This window comes from Typopeltis vanoorti, chromosome 8 (genome assembly GCF_054136105.1).
Source record: "Typopeltis vanoorti isolate ZY-2024b chromosome 8, IOZ_Tvanoo_1.0, whole genome shotgun sequence".
NCBI classification, from domain to species: Eukaryota; Metazoa; Arthropoda; class Arachnida; order Uropygi; family Thelyphonidae; genus Typopeltis; species Typopeltis vanoorti.
The window spans coordinates 129,023,337-129,038,410 of record NC_143556.1 but is presented as its reverse complement, the minus strand read 5'-3'; the positions used below and the strand labels follow the sequence as shown (position 1 = coordinate 129,038,410).

Sequence of the window (15,074 nt, the reverse complement as noted above, 5' to 3'; positions counted from 1 at the left end):
CTTCGTCTAAAGACAAACTCCCACCTCTGTTACTACCTAGCGTGTATGAAGTACCATGCTCCTGTAAACTGTCGTACTATGGGCAGACAGGCAGATCTGTTCTTAAAGGCATCTCTGAACATCAAGCCGCAGAAATCCGGCCTTTCCCAACACAGAGTTGTAAACCCAAACCATAGGATCCACTGGGAAAAGACCAAACTTCTACACAGATCTTCATACAAGCATGAATATTTATATAAGGGCTGAAGCCCTACTTCACAGACCCAATATAAACCACAGCTAAGTTTTCATTACTGTATTTAGTTATATTTCATTTTATTTAGTGTACTTACATGTTTTGCTTGTAATTGTTTGTACTTTTCTTATTTAACGAAATTTATTAATTGAATAATTAACGATTATGCTACTCGGCAGTAAAGAATGATGGTGGATTCAGCTGCAGTCGCAAGTGGCGTATCGCCAAGTCCTCCGCCATTTAAGAACTCTATTATAAGCAATATCATAAGGGACTTTGTGGCATGCAGTACTTGCAGCATGTATGCGTCTCAGGAATTGGATATGTGGCTTGTGAAAGAGAGCAGAGAGCGTATGTGTGCAAAATGCAGGCAGTGGGAGGAAATCAGTGCATTAGAAATATCAATATCCGACCTTGTTGCTCCAGGAACGTCGAATGAATGTAGAAAGACAAGTAGTGTCGTAGGAGAGAATGAAAAAAATATATATATGAATGAGAAAATAATAGTTGATAGTGTGGAAGGCGTGAGTGACTGTGAAAGTTTAGGAGATGGTTTTGTTTGGGAGAGGGAATTTAGATTAAGAGTGACTGACCTGCAGAGGGAGATAGATGAGCTAAAAGAGGAGGGGGAATGTCTTGTGATTGAGAGCAGAAGTATGAAAGATAAGATTAGGAGAATGGAAGAGATAAATGCAAGGCGAATCAAAGTAGGAGAGAGAGAGAGAGAGAATTTTGGGAGTGTTAGAAGAGGAGGAGAAAAAGGAAACAGTAGAAGAGAGGGAATGAGTGAGAGGTATGGGGGTGCTAGAAGAGGAGAGAATGGAAACAGTAGAAGAGAGGGAATGCTAGAAGACGAGAGGATGAAAACAATAGGAGAGACGGAATGAGAGAGGGATATGGAAGTGCTAGAAGAGGAGAGAATGGAAACAGTAGGAGAGAGAGGTATGGGAATGCTAGAAGAGAGAATAGCAGTAGAGGAGAGGGAATGAGAGAGACCTATGGAAATGAAAGAAGAGGAGAGAATGGAAACAGTAGGAGAGAGGGAATGGTAAGAGGTATAATGTATGGGGACTCAATGATCTGTGGTATTCAAGATAGGATGCGTGAGGAGTGTTTGCCAGGAGGAACAATAGGAAGGTTGGCTATGGCAATTAAGAGAGGTGAAAGAGTGGATGAGATGATTGTGATGGTAGGAACAAATGACTTGCATGGTAATATAAGTCGGGCAGAGAGAGAGAGAGATATGAGATTTTTTCTTTAGGCTGTACGGAAGAAGACAGAGAGAGGAAAAATAGTGTGCGTGTTGCCTAGGTATAATAATGATGAGCTGAGCAGAAGATCAGCGATATTGAATGACATAATAGCTAGAATGTGTGACAAGAGAGGACTAGTATATGTGGATGCTTGGAGTGTGTTTGAGGAAAGAGAGGAATTGTATGCGAAAGACCGCTTACATTTGAAAGAGGAAGGATGTAGGCATCTGGAGAGATTGCTGTTCTGAACGAGTCAGTGTGTCCCAGGGAGGATGATAGCAGGGGTGGCCTCTTGTGGGAATGGATATTTGGGAGAAGGGAAACGACATCAGGTAACACTGAGCCCAGTATTCAAGATAGGATGCGTGAGGAGTGTTTGCCAGGAGGAACAATAGGAAGGTTGGCTATGGCAATTAAGAGAGGTGAAAGAGTGGATGAGATGATTGTGATGGTAGGAACAAATGACTTGCATGGTAATATAAGTCGGGCAGAGAGAGAGAGAGATATGAGATTTTTTCTTTAGGCTGTACGGAAGAAGACAGAGAGAGGAAAAATAGTGTGCGTGTTGCCTAGGTATAATAATGATGAGCTGAGCAGAAGATCAGCGATATTGAATGACATAATAGCTAGAATGTGTGACAAGAGAGGACTAGTATATGTGGATGCTTGGAGTGTGTTTGAGGAAAGAGAGGAATTGTATGCGAAAGACCGCTTACATTTGAAAGAGGAAGGATGTAGGTATCTGGAGAGATTGCTGTTCTGAACGAGTCAGTGTGTCCCACGGAGGATGATATGTGGATGCTTGGAGTGTGTTTGAGGAAAGAGAGGAATTGTATGCGAAAGACCGCTTACATTTGAAAGAGGAAGGATGTAGGTATCTGGAGAGATTGCTGTTCTGAACGAGTCAGTGTGTCCCACGGAGGATGATAGCAGGGGTGGCCTCTTGTGGGAATGGATATTTGGGAGAAGGGAAACGACATCAGGTAACACTGAGCCCAGTGGAGTCTAGAGGGGATAATGCTGGGTATAGAAACAATGGCATTTATATGCTTTATACTAATGCCAGGAGGTATCTGGAATAAGGGAGAGGAATTGGTGGCGCAGATAGCATCAGCCTGTCCAAAAATTATTGGGATCACTGAGACATGGTTGACAGAAGAGGATATAATAACAGGAATAGAAGTCACTGGGTACAGCATTTTTCGGCAGGATAGGAGGGGAAAGCGTGGTGGTGGGGTACTGCTTATGATAAGTGATAACCTATGTCCTCTAAGAGTGGAGGTTTTGGAAGGAAGTGAGACAAATGATTTTGAGAGCATGTAGTGTGAGGTAGAGGTAGGCAAGACAGGATATTTAGTGGGGTGTTGCTACAGACCCAGGAGCACCGAGGATGGGGACCAGGAGATGTTTAGACACTTAAGTTTGGCAAGTGCAAGAAGAATGATTGTTATGGGAGATTTTAACTACAGCAGTATAAATTGGAGAGAGGAAGATGCATGTAGCAATAGGGGAATGGAATTTCTAGTATTCTTGAGGGACAAATGTCTTAGGCAACATGTAACAGAGAGAACAAGAGTTTTGGATTTGGTTATAGCATCAGAAGAGTTGACAATAACTGAGATGACATCTCTCCCATCAGTTGGAGAGAGTGACCATATGGTTTTGACTTGGAAAATGAATAGACATGCAGGAGTATCAAAGAGACGGGAACTTATTTGGAATTATAAAACAGGTGATTATAATAGTCTTAGACGTCAACTTTGGGAAGGTTCATGGAGGGAGGAATTGGAAGGCCGGGATATCGTTAGTGCATGGGAAATTGCGAAAGAATATTTATTAGCAGCAATGGTAAGTTGTATACCACGAGTGAAGAAGAGAACACAATTTGGAGTAAAGTGGATGACAAACAATATTAAACAGGAATTGCATGCGAAAAAGAGACCATGGAAGAGATATAAGGAGACAGGTGAAGAGAGCATGCGTGAAGAATATAAGACACAGGCCAGAAGAGTGACTAGTATGGTAAAGAAGGCGATACTGGAATATGAGAGGAGATTGGCCCTAAGATCCAAAGAAAATCCTAGGGAATTTTTTTGGTATGTGGACAGTAGGGGGAGAAATGACTGTGGAAGAATGATATTGTGAGTTAAAAATGGGAATAGAGTGACTGATGCAGGGGACATAGTGGAATTGTTCAATAAACACTTTATTGGAATATTTCATCCTGGAGGAGTCAGTTTTAATGCTAGAGGGATAGGGTAGGTTCGAGGTTTAGAGGTACAGGAGGAGAGTGTGTTTCAGATACTGAGTACCTCTGGATGTCAGTAAAGCTTTTGGACTGGATGGTATTTCACCACAAGTTTTGAGAGAATGTGCTAGGGAACTGAGTGCCTTTAACCTCACTTTTCAATGAAAGTCTAGATGTGGAAAAGGTACCCAGGGAATGGAAGAAAGGTAAGATAGTGCCATTGCATAAGGGTGGTTTACATAGACTGGAAGTGTCTAATTATAGGCCAGTTTGTGTGTCATCAGTAGTTGTTAAGATCTTGGAGAAAGTAGTGAGGGACCGTATACAGCATTAGGCAGATGAGGGTAATGTTATCTGTGAGAGTCAACATGGATTTGTGAAAGGGTGCTCTTGTTTTAGCAATATGCTAGCCTTTTATAATAAAGTTACAAGAACATTAGTATGAGGGAAAGGCATATACTGCCATTTTCTTAGACTTAGCAAAGGCATTTGACAGGGTGCCACATGATAAGCTGATATTTAAATTGCAGCACATAGGTCTGGATGTCAGATTGGTCAACTGGATTCAGGATTGGCTGTCTGATAGGTATCAGAGAGTTGTGTATGGTGGAGCAGTTTCAAGGAGACAGAGGGTTACAAGTGGGGTCCCACAGGGCTCAGTACTAGGACCTATATTGTTTAACCTTTATATCAGTGACATTGCCAGTGGATTGCAAGGGGATATTCAGTTGTTTGCAGATGATGTGAAGCTTGGAAGGGTTATTAGTAATAGTGCAGATGTGGTAGCCCTGCAAGAGGATTTGAATAAACTAGATAGATGGACAAATGAATGGGGGTGTCAGTTTAATGCAGCAAAATGTAAGGTCTTGAGGTTTGGGAAACATCGATGGGATGCTGCATACTCTATGGGAGGAGTTATACTGGAGGAAGTAGGGGAGACAAGATCTGGGGTTGATTGATAGAAACCTGAAATTTAGGGGACATATTGCAAAGGTGGTGAACACAGAGGATTGCTGCAATTATGAGAAGGGCTGTGACCTGCAGAGATAAAAGGGTTATCATTCCATTATATAAGTCTCTGATTAGACCACACTTAAACTATTGTTCTCGGATTTGGTCCCCAGGATTTGAAGGGGATAAATTAACTGTGGAAAGGGTACAAAGAAAGATGACAAAAATGGTTTCAGGAGTGTACAATTTTAAAACTGTTCAGAGGTGGTTACAGGGTTGACACTGGGTAGTTCTTTCACTTGGTTGAACAGCAGGAAGGAGTGATGACAAGAGGCCATCCTGGAAGTTACGAAAGGAAACTGGGAGCAAGAGGGTGAGGAGTGGTTTTTTTGCATGGAGGGTGGTTGAACCGTGGAATGTATTGCCTGATGGAGTGGTGAGAGCGAGAATGGTCAATGAGTTTAAGGAGTGGTATGACAAATTTGTGTTTATTAGGGGGGGGGCCTCCCCCTCGATGTGTCTTGACAGACTTTATGTTCTTAGGGAGGACCTCCCACGATGAGCCTTTTGACTCCATGGAGGCCTGAATAATAATAATAAATAATTTGTAAAATAATTAAATTTTAATTTAATCTAAATAATCTGATGTGTTTATTTTATTTATTTTTTTACGCTAGAAAGCACTGCTGCATGCATTTGGATTCCATTGTATTCATGCACCCTATCTATATGTTATTCCTAGTATTCTTCTCAACTGTACTGACTTTGTCCTAAGACACTTAGGTCAAAATATTTACGTATTAAAAAAACCCATTACTGTGGTTTTACGTGTGTTTATTTACTCATGAATTCTCCACAGGTTTCTTTATATAATCAGATATAAGATAGCTGTGCCACTATACAAGACAATGATAAGATCACGCATGGACTATTGTATATATTTAATCACATGATTTTCACTTGTGGTGAGTAACTCATGATCCAGAGATGAGTGACTAAGCTAATATAAGTGCTCTGAAATTAGCTATGGTTGAAGAAATATAAATTACAGGATAGGCAGAAATTAAGTGATAATGTAAGAGATGTTTTAAGTTTTGTGTCAGGTTTCTGTTTGTTCTTTTGGCAGAAAGGCATCAAAAAAATCCTCATTAGTCTAGATACAGACAGTCTTCTGGAGCTAATGGTATCACCAAATGTACTCAGAATTTGAACTCCAGAATTAACATTCATCCTGTGTTGCCTAAACAACACAGAAGTATCCTGACATCCAACCATTTCATTGCTATTTCTGAACCTCAAATTCTTTAAGTTTAATTTATTTAGCCTAGAAAAGAGAGCAAAAATACTCTGTATGCTGATTCTTGAGCATTTCATCTTGTGTGATAAATAAAATATGAATACTGTATTAACACAAATACAAAACAAAAAAATAATAATAAAGGCCTACAATAACTTAAGCAATTAATTACCCTCCAGATAAGTAACTTACTCTATCAGAACAATTAATTTTTGCTCCAATATTAAGAAGAACTTTGACTGCATCCAGATGTCCATTAGCTGCTGCTAGATGAAGAGCTGTTCGACCTACCTAGAAATTAAGAACATTTATCAGATATAGAAGAAATCTCTTTTTACATGAAATTCAAGTAGGATTCAAGAACAAAATAGGAATGGCTAGAAGGAAATGGGATACTATATGAGGAAAACATGGTTTTGTGAAGGGTATGTCATGCCTCAGTAACCTGCTCACAATTTATAATACAGTGACAGCTGAGTTGGATAAAGGTAATGGGTTCATAGCGATACTGCTGGACTTTGCGAAACCTTTGCCAGGATATCACATGGATATCACATGGAATTCTAATCAATAAACTTCAGCACATGGGGATGGATATAGGGTTGGTGAGGTGGGTGGGTGGGTAAAGGAGAGATATCAGAGAGTAGTTTACTCAGGAGTAGAGTATAGAAAAAGGCCTGTGACTAGTGGCATGCCACAGGGCTCTATTCTTGGGCTGCTACTGTTTCATTTGTACATTAATGTTACAGGAAAGAATCTGAGACGAACTGTTCAGCAGAGTGCTGATGATGCAAAATTGGTTAGAGCAATAGTTAATAAGATGTTAACATTTCACAGGATGATTTAGATAGATTGGCAGTCTGGGAAAAGGAGAATGGATGTTAGTTTAATGTGGCAAAGTGTAAGGTTATGTGTTTTGGGGTGAAAAGATTACCAGCTGTATACTACATTGATGGAAATGTACTCCAGGAAATTGACGAAGCCAGAGATTTGGAAGTGTTAGTGGAGATGGAGTTAAAGTGGCTAAAGCAGCTCATTGGATTACTTGTTTACTGCAGAATACTTTGATGAGCAGAGACAAGCTGGTTATTATTCCTCTTTATCAAGCCATGATAAGACCCCATCTTGACTACTACATGCAGATCTGGTCACCTGGACATCTTGGCAATGAGGAAGAGGCAGAAAGGATCTAGAGGCAGCAGGTCTACGGAATGAACCATACAAGAACAGGTTGAAGATTTTTGGGTTACAAAAATTGGTTGCCATGCAGAAAAGACGTGATATGATTGAAATATACAAATTACTCAAGGGTTTTTACAAGATTAATACAGCAGAAATTTTTCAGAACAGGTGGTAGTGGTTAGAACTGTGTTATTCAGGGTTCCATAGAGTCAAAAGACTCGTCGTGGGAGGTCCTTCCTAAGAAACACAAAGTCTATCATACCACTCCTTAAACCCACTGACCATTCTCGCTCTCACCACTCCAACAAGCAATGCATTCCATGGTTCAACCACCCTCCATGCAAAAAAATGACTCCCCAACCTCTTGCTCACAGTTTCCTTCCGTAACTTCCAGGGATGGCCTCTTGTCATCACTCCTTTCCGCTGTTCAACCAAGTGAAAGAACTCCCCAGTGTCAACCTTGTAACCACTTTTCAACAGTTTAAAAGTCTCAATCATATCACCTCTCCTTCATCTATCCACCAAACTGTGCAGTCCACATTCCCTCAGCCAATCCTCATAACTAACATTGTAAAGTCCTGAAACCATCTTTGTTATCTGCCTTTGTACCCTTTCCACAGTTAATTTATCCCCTTCAAATCCGGGACAAAACCTGAGAACAACAGTCTAAGTGTGGTCTGATCAGTCTTATACAACGGAATGATAACCCTTTTATCTCTGCAGGTCAGTGTCCTTCTCATTATTGCAGCAATCCTCTGTGTTACCTTCACCACCTTTGCAATATGTCCCCTAAATTTCAGGTTTCTATCAATCAACCCCAGATCTCTTGTCTCCCCTATTTCCTCCAGTATAGCTCCTCCCATAGAGTATGCAGAGTCCCATCGATGTTTCCCAAACCTCAAGACCTTACATTTTGTTGCATTAAACAGATACACCCATTCATTTGCCCATAGTTTGTTTGCTGATGATGCAAAGTTGGGTAAGGCAATAGTGAATGTGAAAGATATCAAAATCTTGCAGGATGACTTAGATAGATTGGAGTTCTGGGCTAAGGAGAATGGATGTCAATTTAATGTGACAAAATGTAAGGTTATGCATTTTGGGGTGAAAAGATTAGCAGCAGTATACCAAATTGGTGGAACTATACTCCAGGAGATTGATGAGGACAGGGACTTGGGAGTGTTAGTGGATAGGGAGATGAAGTTTAGGGGGCATGTTACAAAAGTAGCTAAATCAGTTCATCAACTCATTTGGTTGTTGAAAAATACCTTGACAAGCAGAGACAAGCAAGTTATTGTACTTCTGTACCGAGCCTTGATAAGACCTCATCTCGACTCCTGTGCCCAAATTTGGTCACCTATGTTCCTTCTTGATGGGGAGGAGGTGGAGAGGATCCAGAGGCGAGTGACCAATATGATAGCAGGTCTATGGAATGAACCTTATGAGAACAGGTTGAAGATTTGTGGGTTGCAGAAATTGGTAGATAGGCGGAAAATGGGTGACATGATTGGGACTATTCAAATTGCTGAAGGGTTTCTATAGGATTAATTCAGAGGATATTTTTGAGATCAGGACTTGGGGTGGGAGAACTAGGGGACACCTATGGAACCTGGGCAAGAGTGTGGTTAGCAGGGGGTGTTAGAGCTGGGTTCTTTACTTTTAGAGTGGTAAATGAATGGAATAAGCTGCCCGAGTCTGTTGTGGGTGCTATGACGGTGAGTGAATTCAAGGCAAGGTATGATAGATACTGTGAGAATGTCACATAGTTGTGTGGACATGATGTTTAGGGCCTCCCTCGATGAGTCTAAGGACTCCCTAGAGTCGCCCGTAATAATAATAATCTATCTAGCTTATTCAAATCCTCTTGCAGGGCTACCACATCTGCAGTATTACTAATAATCATTCCCAGCTTCACATCATTGGCAAACAACTAAATATCCCCTGGCAATCCACTGACAATGTCACTGATATAAAGGTCCCAGTATTAAGCCCTGTGGGACTGCACTTGTAATCCTCTGCCTCCTTGAAACTGCCCTGCCATACACAATTCTCTGATATCTATTGGACAGCCAATCCTGAATCCACTTGACCAATCTGACATCCAGATCCATGTGCTGCAACTCATATATACATCAGCTTATCATGTGGCACCCTGTCAAATGCCTTCGCTAAGTCTAAGAAAATGGCAGTATATGCCTTTCCCTCATCTAATGCTCTTGTAACTTTATTATAAAAAGCTAGCATATTGCTAAAACAAGAGCGCTCTCCAATAAAGTGTTCATTGAACAATTCCACTGTGTCCTCTGCATTAGTCACTCTATTCCCATTTTTATTCCACAATATCATTCTTCCACAGTCATTTCTCCTCCTACTGACCACATAGCTAAAAAATTCTCTAGGATTTTCTTTGGATCTTAGGGCCAATCTCCTCTCATATTCCAGTTTCGCCTTCCTTACCATACTAGTCACTCTTCTGGCCTGAGTATTATATTCTTCATGCAGCTTCTCTTCACCTGTCTGCTTATATCTCTTCCGTAGCCTCTTTTTCGCATGCAATTTCTGTTTAATATTGTTTGTCATCCACTTTAAGAACAAAATTTTTTGCTTGGAGGATGGTGAATGAGTGGAATGGGTTTGCCAGAGTCAGTTTGGGTGACATGACTAATGAGTTTAAAGCAAAGTATAATAGATACTGCAGAAATGTTAGATGATGCTTGGCATGATGTTTAGGGCCTCCCTTGATGGGCCTAAGGACTTCATGGAGTAGCCCATAATAATAATAATAGTAACAAATCAGGAGTTTCTCAACTGCATGCCCCTGTTTTTCACTTAACTCTTCCTCTGATCAACATTGGAGAACAAGATAGTGAACATTTTTCTAAGAGGTCACAAAAAAACAAAACAAAACAAAAATCCAACAAGTAAAAAATAAAAAATAAAATCAATAATACAGACAAATAAAATATCTGCTCTAAATCCAATTCACCAATATTCGTCATCCCTAATGGTAACAGATGAACATGTGTATCATCTTAGTCATTCAAACCAGATGTTATTTCTAATGGAACCTTAGTGGTAACCTCAAGTAATACTGTCTACCTTGACTGTCTGAACTACTTAGAGTTCTTTCTAGCACAAGGGCAATACATATTCATTATTAGATATGTCATTCAGTGTCAAAAAATTCCAAATCTTAATCCTTTGTTTGATCCTAGATGAGTCTTTGACTCCATGAGGTCTTGTTTAATAATAATCTGCTCTGGTTAATAATTTCCTTACATCACTTTTGTTGGATTGATTTCCTTTCATTATTGCTCTCAGAATTTTGAATAATCACTATCTCTTTGATTTTCTATTTCTAAAGCTTAATTTTCTGTATCCCAAAAATACACAAGGCCAACTTTCTTGTGAAATTCATTAACTACTAAAAATGGCTTCTTTCTCCAATTCCAATGACCACTGCAAATGGGGATAAGGTATTCACTGTCAGCTATGATCTATCATAAATATTTCACCTATCCACCAGAATTATGGATAATGATCACCACCCTGCCAAACCCCTTCTTGATCAGATCCCATTCCAAATATACTGTTGGTTCTTAGTTGAGATAACTAATCTCAAATATGAGGTCAGTTTTTAGCCATTATCATTCTCATGCACTTTAGCATTGTACTGGTCCCAAATAGAATGACATCAGACTTTATGGTCTAATTACTGTTTCCATTCTGTCAACCCAAACAACTACTCCAAGAGAAAAACAAAAATAATTCTAATGGGATGAATACCTTAATTTCCCATTTCACCCAAAATTTCCAACCATGATTCAAGCCCTTCCTTTTAAAGTTACACTGTGATCAGCATTCATTTTGATAAACTTGTGGATACTTCTGTGTTAAGAATAAGGAGGTTGTATGAAATTCTAACTTAACAACCATAGCCTAAAAATCTCAAGAATATCGATGGTACCTATTTTACCAATGTTTTAAGAAGTCATTATAAATTAGAATTAGAACTGTATTAAATATATTAACTATTAATTAGGATTGTATAATTGTATATACCACTACTGCTGTATTAAGCGACAACATGAATTCGTTGTTCGGCCATATAAAAATAGGATATAGATTGATGTAGGCTTTTTCCACTAGATGCCAGGCCAGTAGAACAGTAGCTGATCATTGCAGAAAGTTTTTTTCACTTGGCTTGGTTATTCTGCAAATTAAAGATCCAAGAAATTATATTCTTGGTTTAATTATTATTATTACCCAAGACCCCATGGAGTCAAAGACTCATCCAGGAGATCCTTTTATCAAACACACAGCTCATCATACCATGGTTTAAACAAACTCAAATTCTCTGCAGACACTACACTCTCAGGCAAGGCATTCCAATCATTCACAACTCTGCATGAAAAAACCTGCATCTCACTCCCCTACTCACACCCTCCTTATACAGCTTCCAGAGATAACCTCTGGTTCTCCCCTAATTTCCCACTATTTTCTGTAGAACCTCTCCAGCATTGATCCTATAACAACTCTTACTAACCTGTAGGTCTCTATCATATCTCCCCTCCTGCTCCTGTCCACCACACTCTGCAAGTTGCATCTTCTCAATCTTTCCTCATACTCGCCATTCCAGACATTTGAAACTACCTTAGTCAGTTGCCTCTGGACCCTCTCCAACATCTCTTCATCCTTCTGAAAACCAGGTGACCAAATCTGGGCACAATAGTCCATGTGTGGCCTAATCAAAGCATTATACAACGGAACAAGAATCTCCCTACTTCTACACGTCAGTGTCCTCCGCATCATTCCCAGAAGCCTTTGTGTTGTCTTCACAATTTTGGCTATGTGTCCCCTAAATTTCAGATCCTTATCCACTATCACCCCCAGATCTGATATGTCCTCCACCTCCGACAATATATCCTCACAAAGCATAAATTCTGCATCTGATTTTTGTTTTCCAAATTTTAAAACCTTACATTTTGACATTGGATTCGCATCCCCATTCCCATACCCAATCACTCAATTTATCAAGGCCACAACATCTTCTCTATTCTTCATAGTTCATCCCAACTTTGCGTCATCTCCAAACAACTGAATATCTCCATCGATATCTTCACCAATATTATTCATAATTATTCATAATATTATTCAAGTTAAACAGCAATGGCGCTAAAACAGACCCCTGAGGCACACCACTATAAACTTTCCTTTTCGTGGATATCGCTCCCCCATACACAACTTGTTGATACCTATCAGATAGCCAGTCTCCAATCCAATGCACCAATCTAATATCCAACCCCATCCACTCCAGTTTGACTATCAACTTATCATGCAGTAATCTATCAAAAGCCTTTGCAAAATCTAAGTATATTACTGTATCCTTCTCCTCTGTTCATGGAAGCAGTCACCTTATTGTAATAAGTAAGTAGATTACTAAAACATGATCTCCCTTTAGCAAATCCATGCTGTCCATCAAAGATAATACCATTGTTGTCAACTCAATTCTGGATCCTAGTTCTCATAAGCTTCACCAACAACTTAACTACAACACAACTGACACATAGATAGGCCTACAGTTTGATGCTCGAGTTCTATCACCACCTTTATGAAGTGGCGCAATCTTGCCCTCCTTCCACTCCTTAGAAACTTGACCAAGTGCAAGACTCATATTAAAAAAATATGTCAAGGCCAGAGTCAACTCCCTGGCACATTCCTTCAGAATACGTGGTGATATATTATCAAGTCTCACAGCCTTATTTACATCTAGTTCGCTCAACTCCCCATACACCTCTTCTTCACTTACAGTCAGTCTCTCTTCCACATCATCAACTGTTCTCAATCTCTCAATGAAGTCTCATTCACAAGACTGAAAGACATTTATGAACTGTTCATTAAGTATCTCGAACACACTTCTGCAACAGCTGTCTTTATACCATTTTCATCAATCACTATTATCCTTCTTCCATAATCATTCTTTTTTACTGGCTACATATCGAAAGAACTCCCTAGGATTCTTTTTGGCCTTATTAGCTAACTGCTGCTCATACCTCGTCTTTGTAATCCTTCTAGAAGTGGTAATAGTAATAATCCATCAAAATGGTTATAAGCACTTCTCTTATGCTGCCTCAATTTTCACACTTACCCTATTTAACCTTCTGACGCTTGGAATACATTTAGACATTACTTCTACTAGATAGTTCTTGAAAATCCTCCAAGCTGCATTGATCTCTTTTCTGGCTAACTCCTCATTCCATGCCTCACCTGCAAGCTGTCTCCTGAGCTCTTCATAATCACCCCCCCTTGTAGTTCCACATATACCCTTTTCTTAAAGAGGTCCTCACACTGCTTGCAACCACCCAGGTAATCCCCTCATGGTCACTCTCACCAATTGGTGGGCGATTTGACACTTCATTTATAATTACATCCTGTGATCAGATGACCAAATTCAAGACCCTCAATCCTCGTGTGTCCTCTGTTACATACTGTCTGAGTTAGTTATCCCTCAAAAACTCAAGAAACTAATTTTCTTTACTTCCAGTTGCTATCTCATCATTCCAGTCTATACTGCCATAATTAAAATTACCCATAATGATCAATCTTTCCTTATTTGCTTGGCTAATTTGATTATACATTTCATAGTCCTACCATCCACATTTTCTAGTCTATAACAACATCCAACCAAGTATTTCATTCCATTCACCTCTATCTCACACCATTTTGCCTCAAAACCACTGGCACTATTTCCCTCTTGCATCTCTACTTTGTATGGACATAACTCTTTCTCTATCATCGATAGCACTCCCCCTTCCTTTTCACACTTTCTATCCTCACGAAACACATCATATCCTTTCATCTCTATTCCTGTCAGGATATCGTCCTCATCTAACCATGTCTCACTTATTCCAACAACTTTGGGGTAAACAGACTCAATTAGTGCAACCATTTCATCTGCCTTGTTTCTTACACTTCTAGCATTTGTATATAAACACAACAGCTCATTCCTGGATCTACAGCTAATTCCACTGATAACATGCATTTGATGTGATCTCTTCATGCTTGACTGGGACCATTTCCCTTTCTGCTTATTCATTTTAGAACCCACCTCAATTCCAACTGTTTCCTCTTGATCCTGGTCATCCCATTCCTTTCCTATCTACACATGCTCTCACATCCTCTTGGAGCATGCACCTTTCTCATGCTGTGTATCCCTGTCCACCATGAGCCTCCCCATTTCCCTGTTCATCTTGCACACCTATTCTCTCATTTTCCATACTCATGCCACTTACTTCCTCATTCATAACCACCTCTTCAATCTCTCCTGTTGTACTCTTCTGCTCTTCCACATCACTTCCCACTTGATCTGATTCATTCTCTATACTCACTTCTCTACCTTCCAGCAACAGTCTCTCCAAATGACTCGCACCATAACCACTCAAATGCAGTCCATCACTCCCATATAGTTCACTTCATCCTTCAAACTCATTCCACAGATTAACAAATTGTACTCCCCTCTCCTCACACATTTCAGTCAACATGCCATTCATAATCCTTGCTCTCTGCCTCATCTCACCACAGTCATAGCTAGGCAACATGCTTACTACCCTTCTTGTCACACTATTTTCTTTCATCTGTCTAAGCAGCCTCCTAATAGCTATTCTGACATGCTGTTTGTCTTCTGTCAAGTCATTCGTACCTATTAAAACCATCAACCTCTTTGCTCGCTCCCTCCTCATATCCAAAACCTCAATGTCTGCCACCTGGAAAACATACCTTGTGCATCCTCTCAACCAGCACACCTTTAATAATGGAGTCGTCATACAATGCCACTCGCTCGTCTTTCGTTAACTCTTTCTTACCTACTTGATTTGTTTTAATCATTTTCACCCGAATTTTCTTAATTTC

General features: G+C 39.9%; 1 protein-coding gene across 1 annotated transcript in view; it reads right to left on the bottom strand.

The window, feature by feature from the left end:
• Nucleotides 1-15,074, bottom strand: part of LOC150104347 (uncharacterized) — a 282,659-nt gene that overhangs the window by 135,891 nt on the left and 131,694 nt on the right. Inside the window, exon 4 of the mRNA XM_090396462.1 lies at nucleotides 6,177-6,275. Coding sequence (XP_090252588.1) covers nucleotides 6,177-6,275 — 99 coding nt within the window. The remainder of the gene's footprint in view (nucleotides 1-6,176; nucleotides 6,276-15,074) is intronic.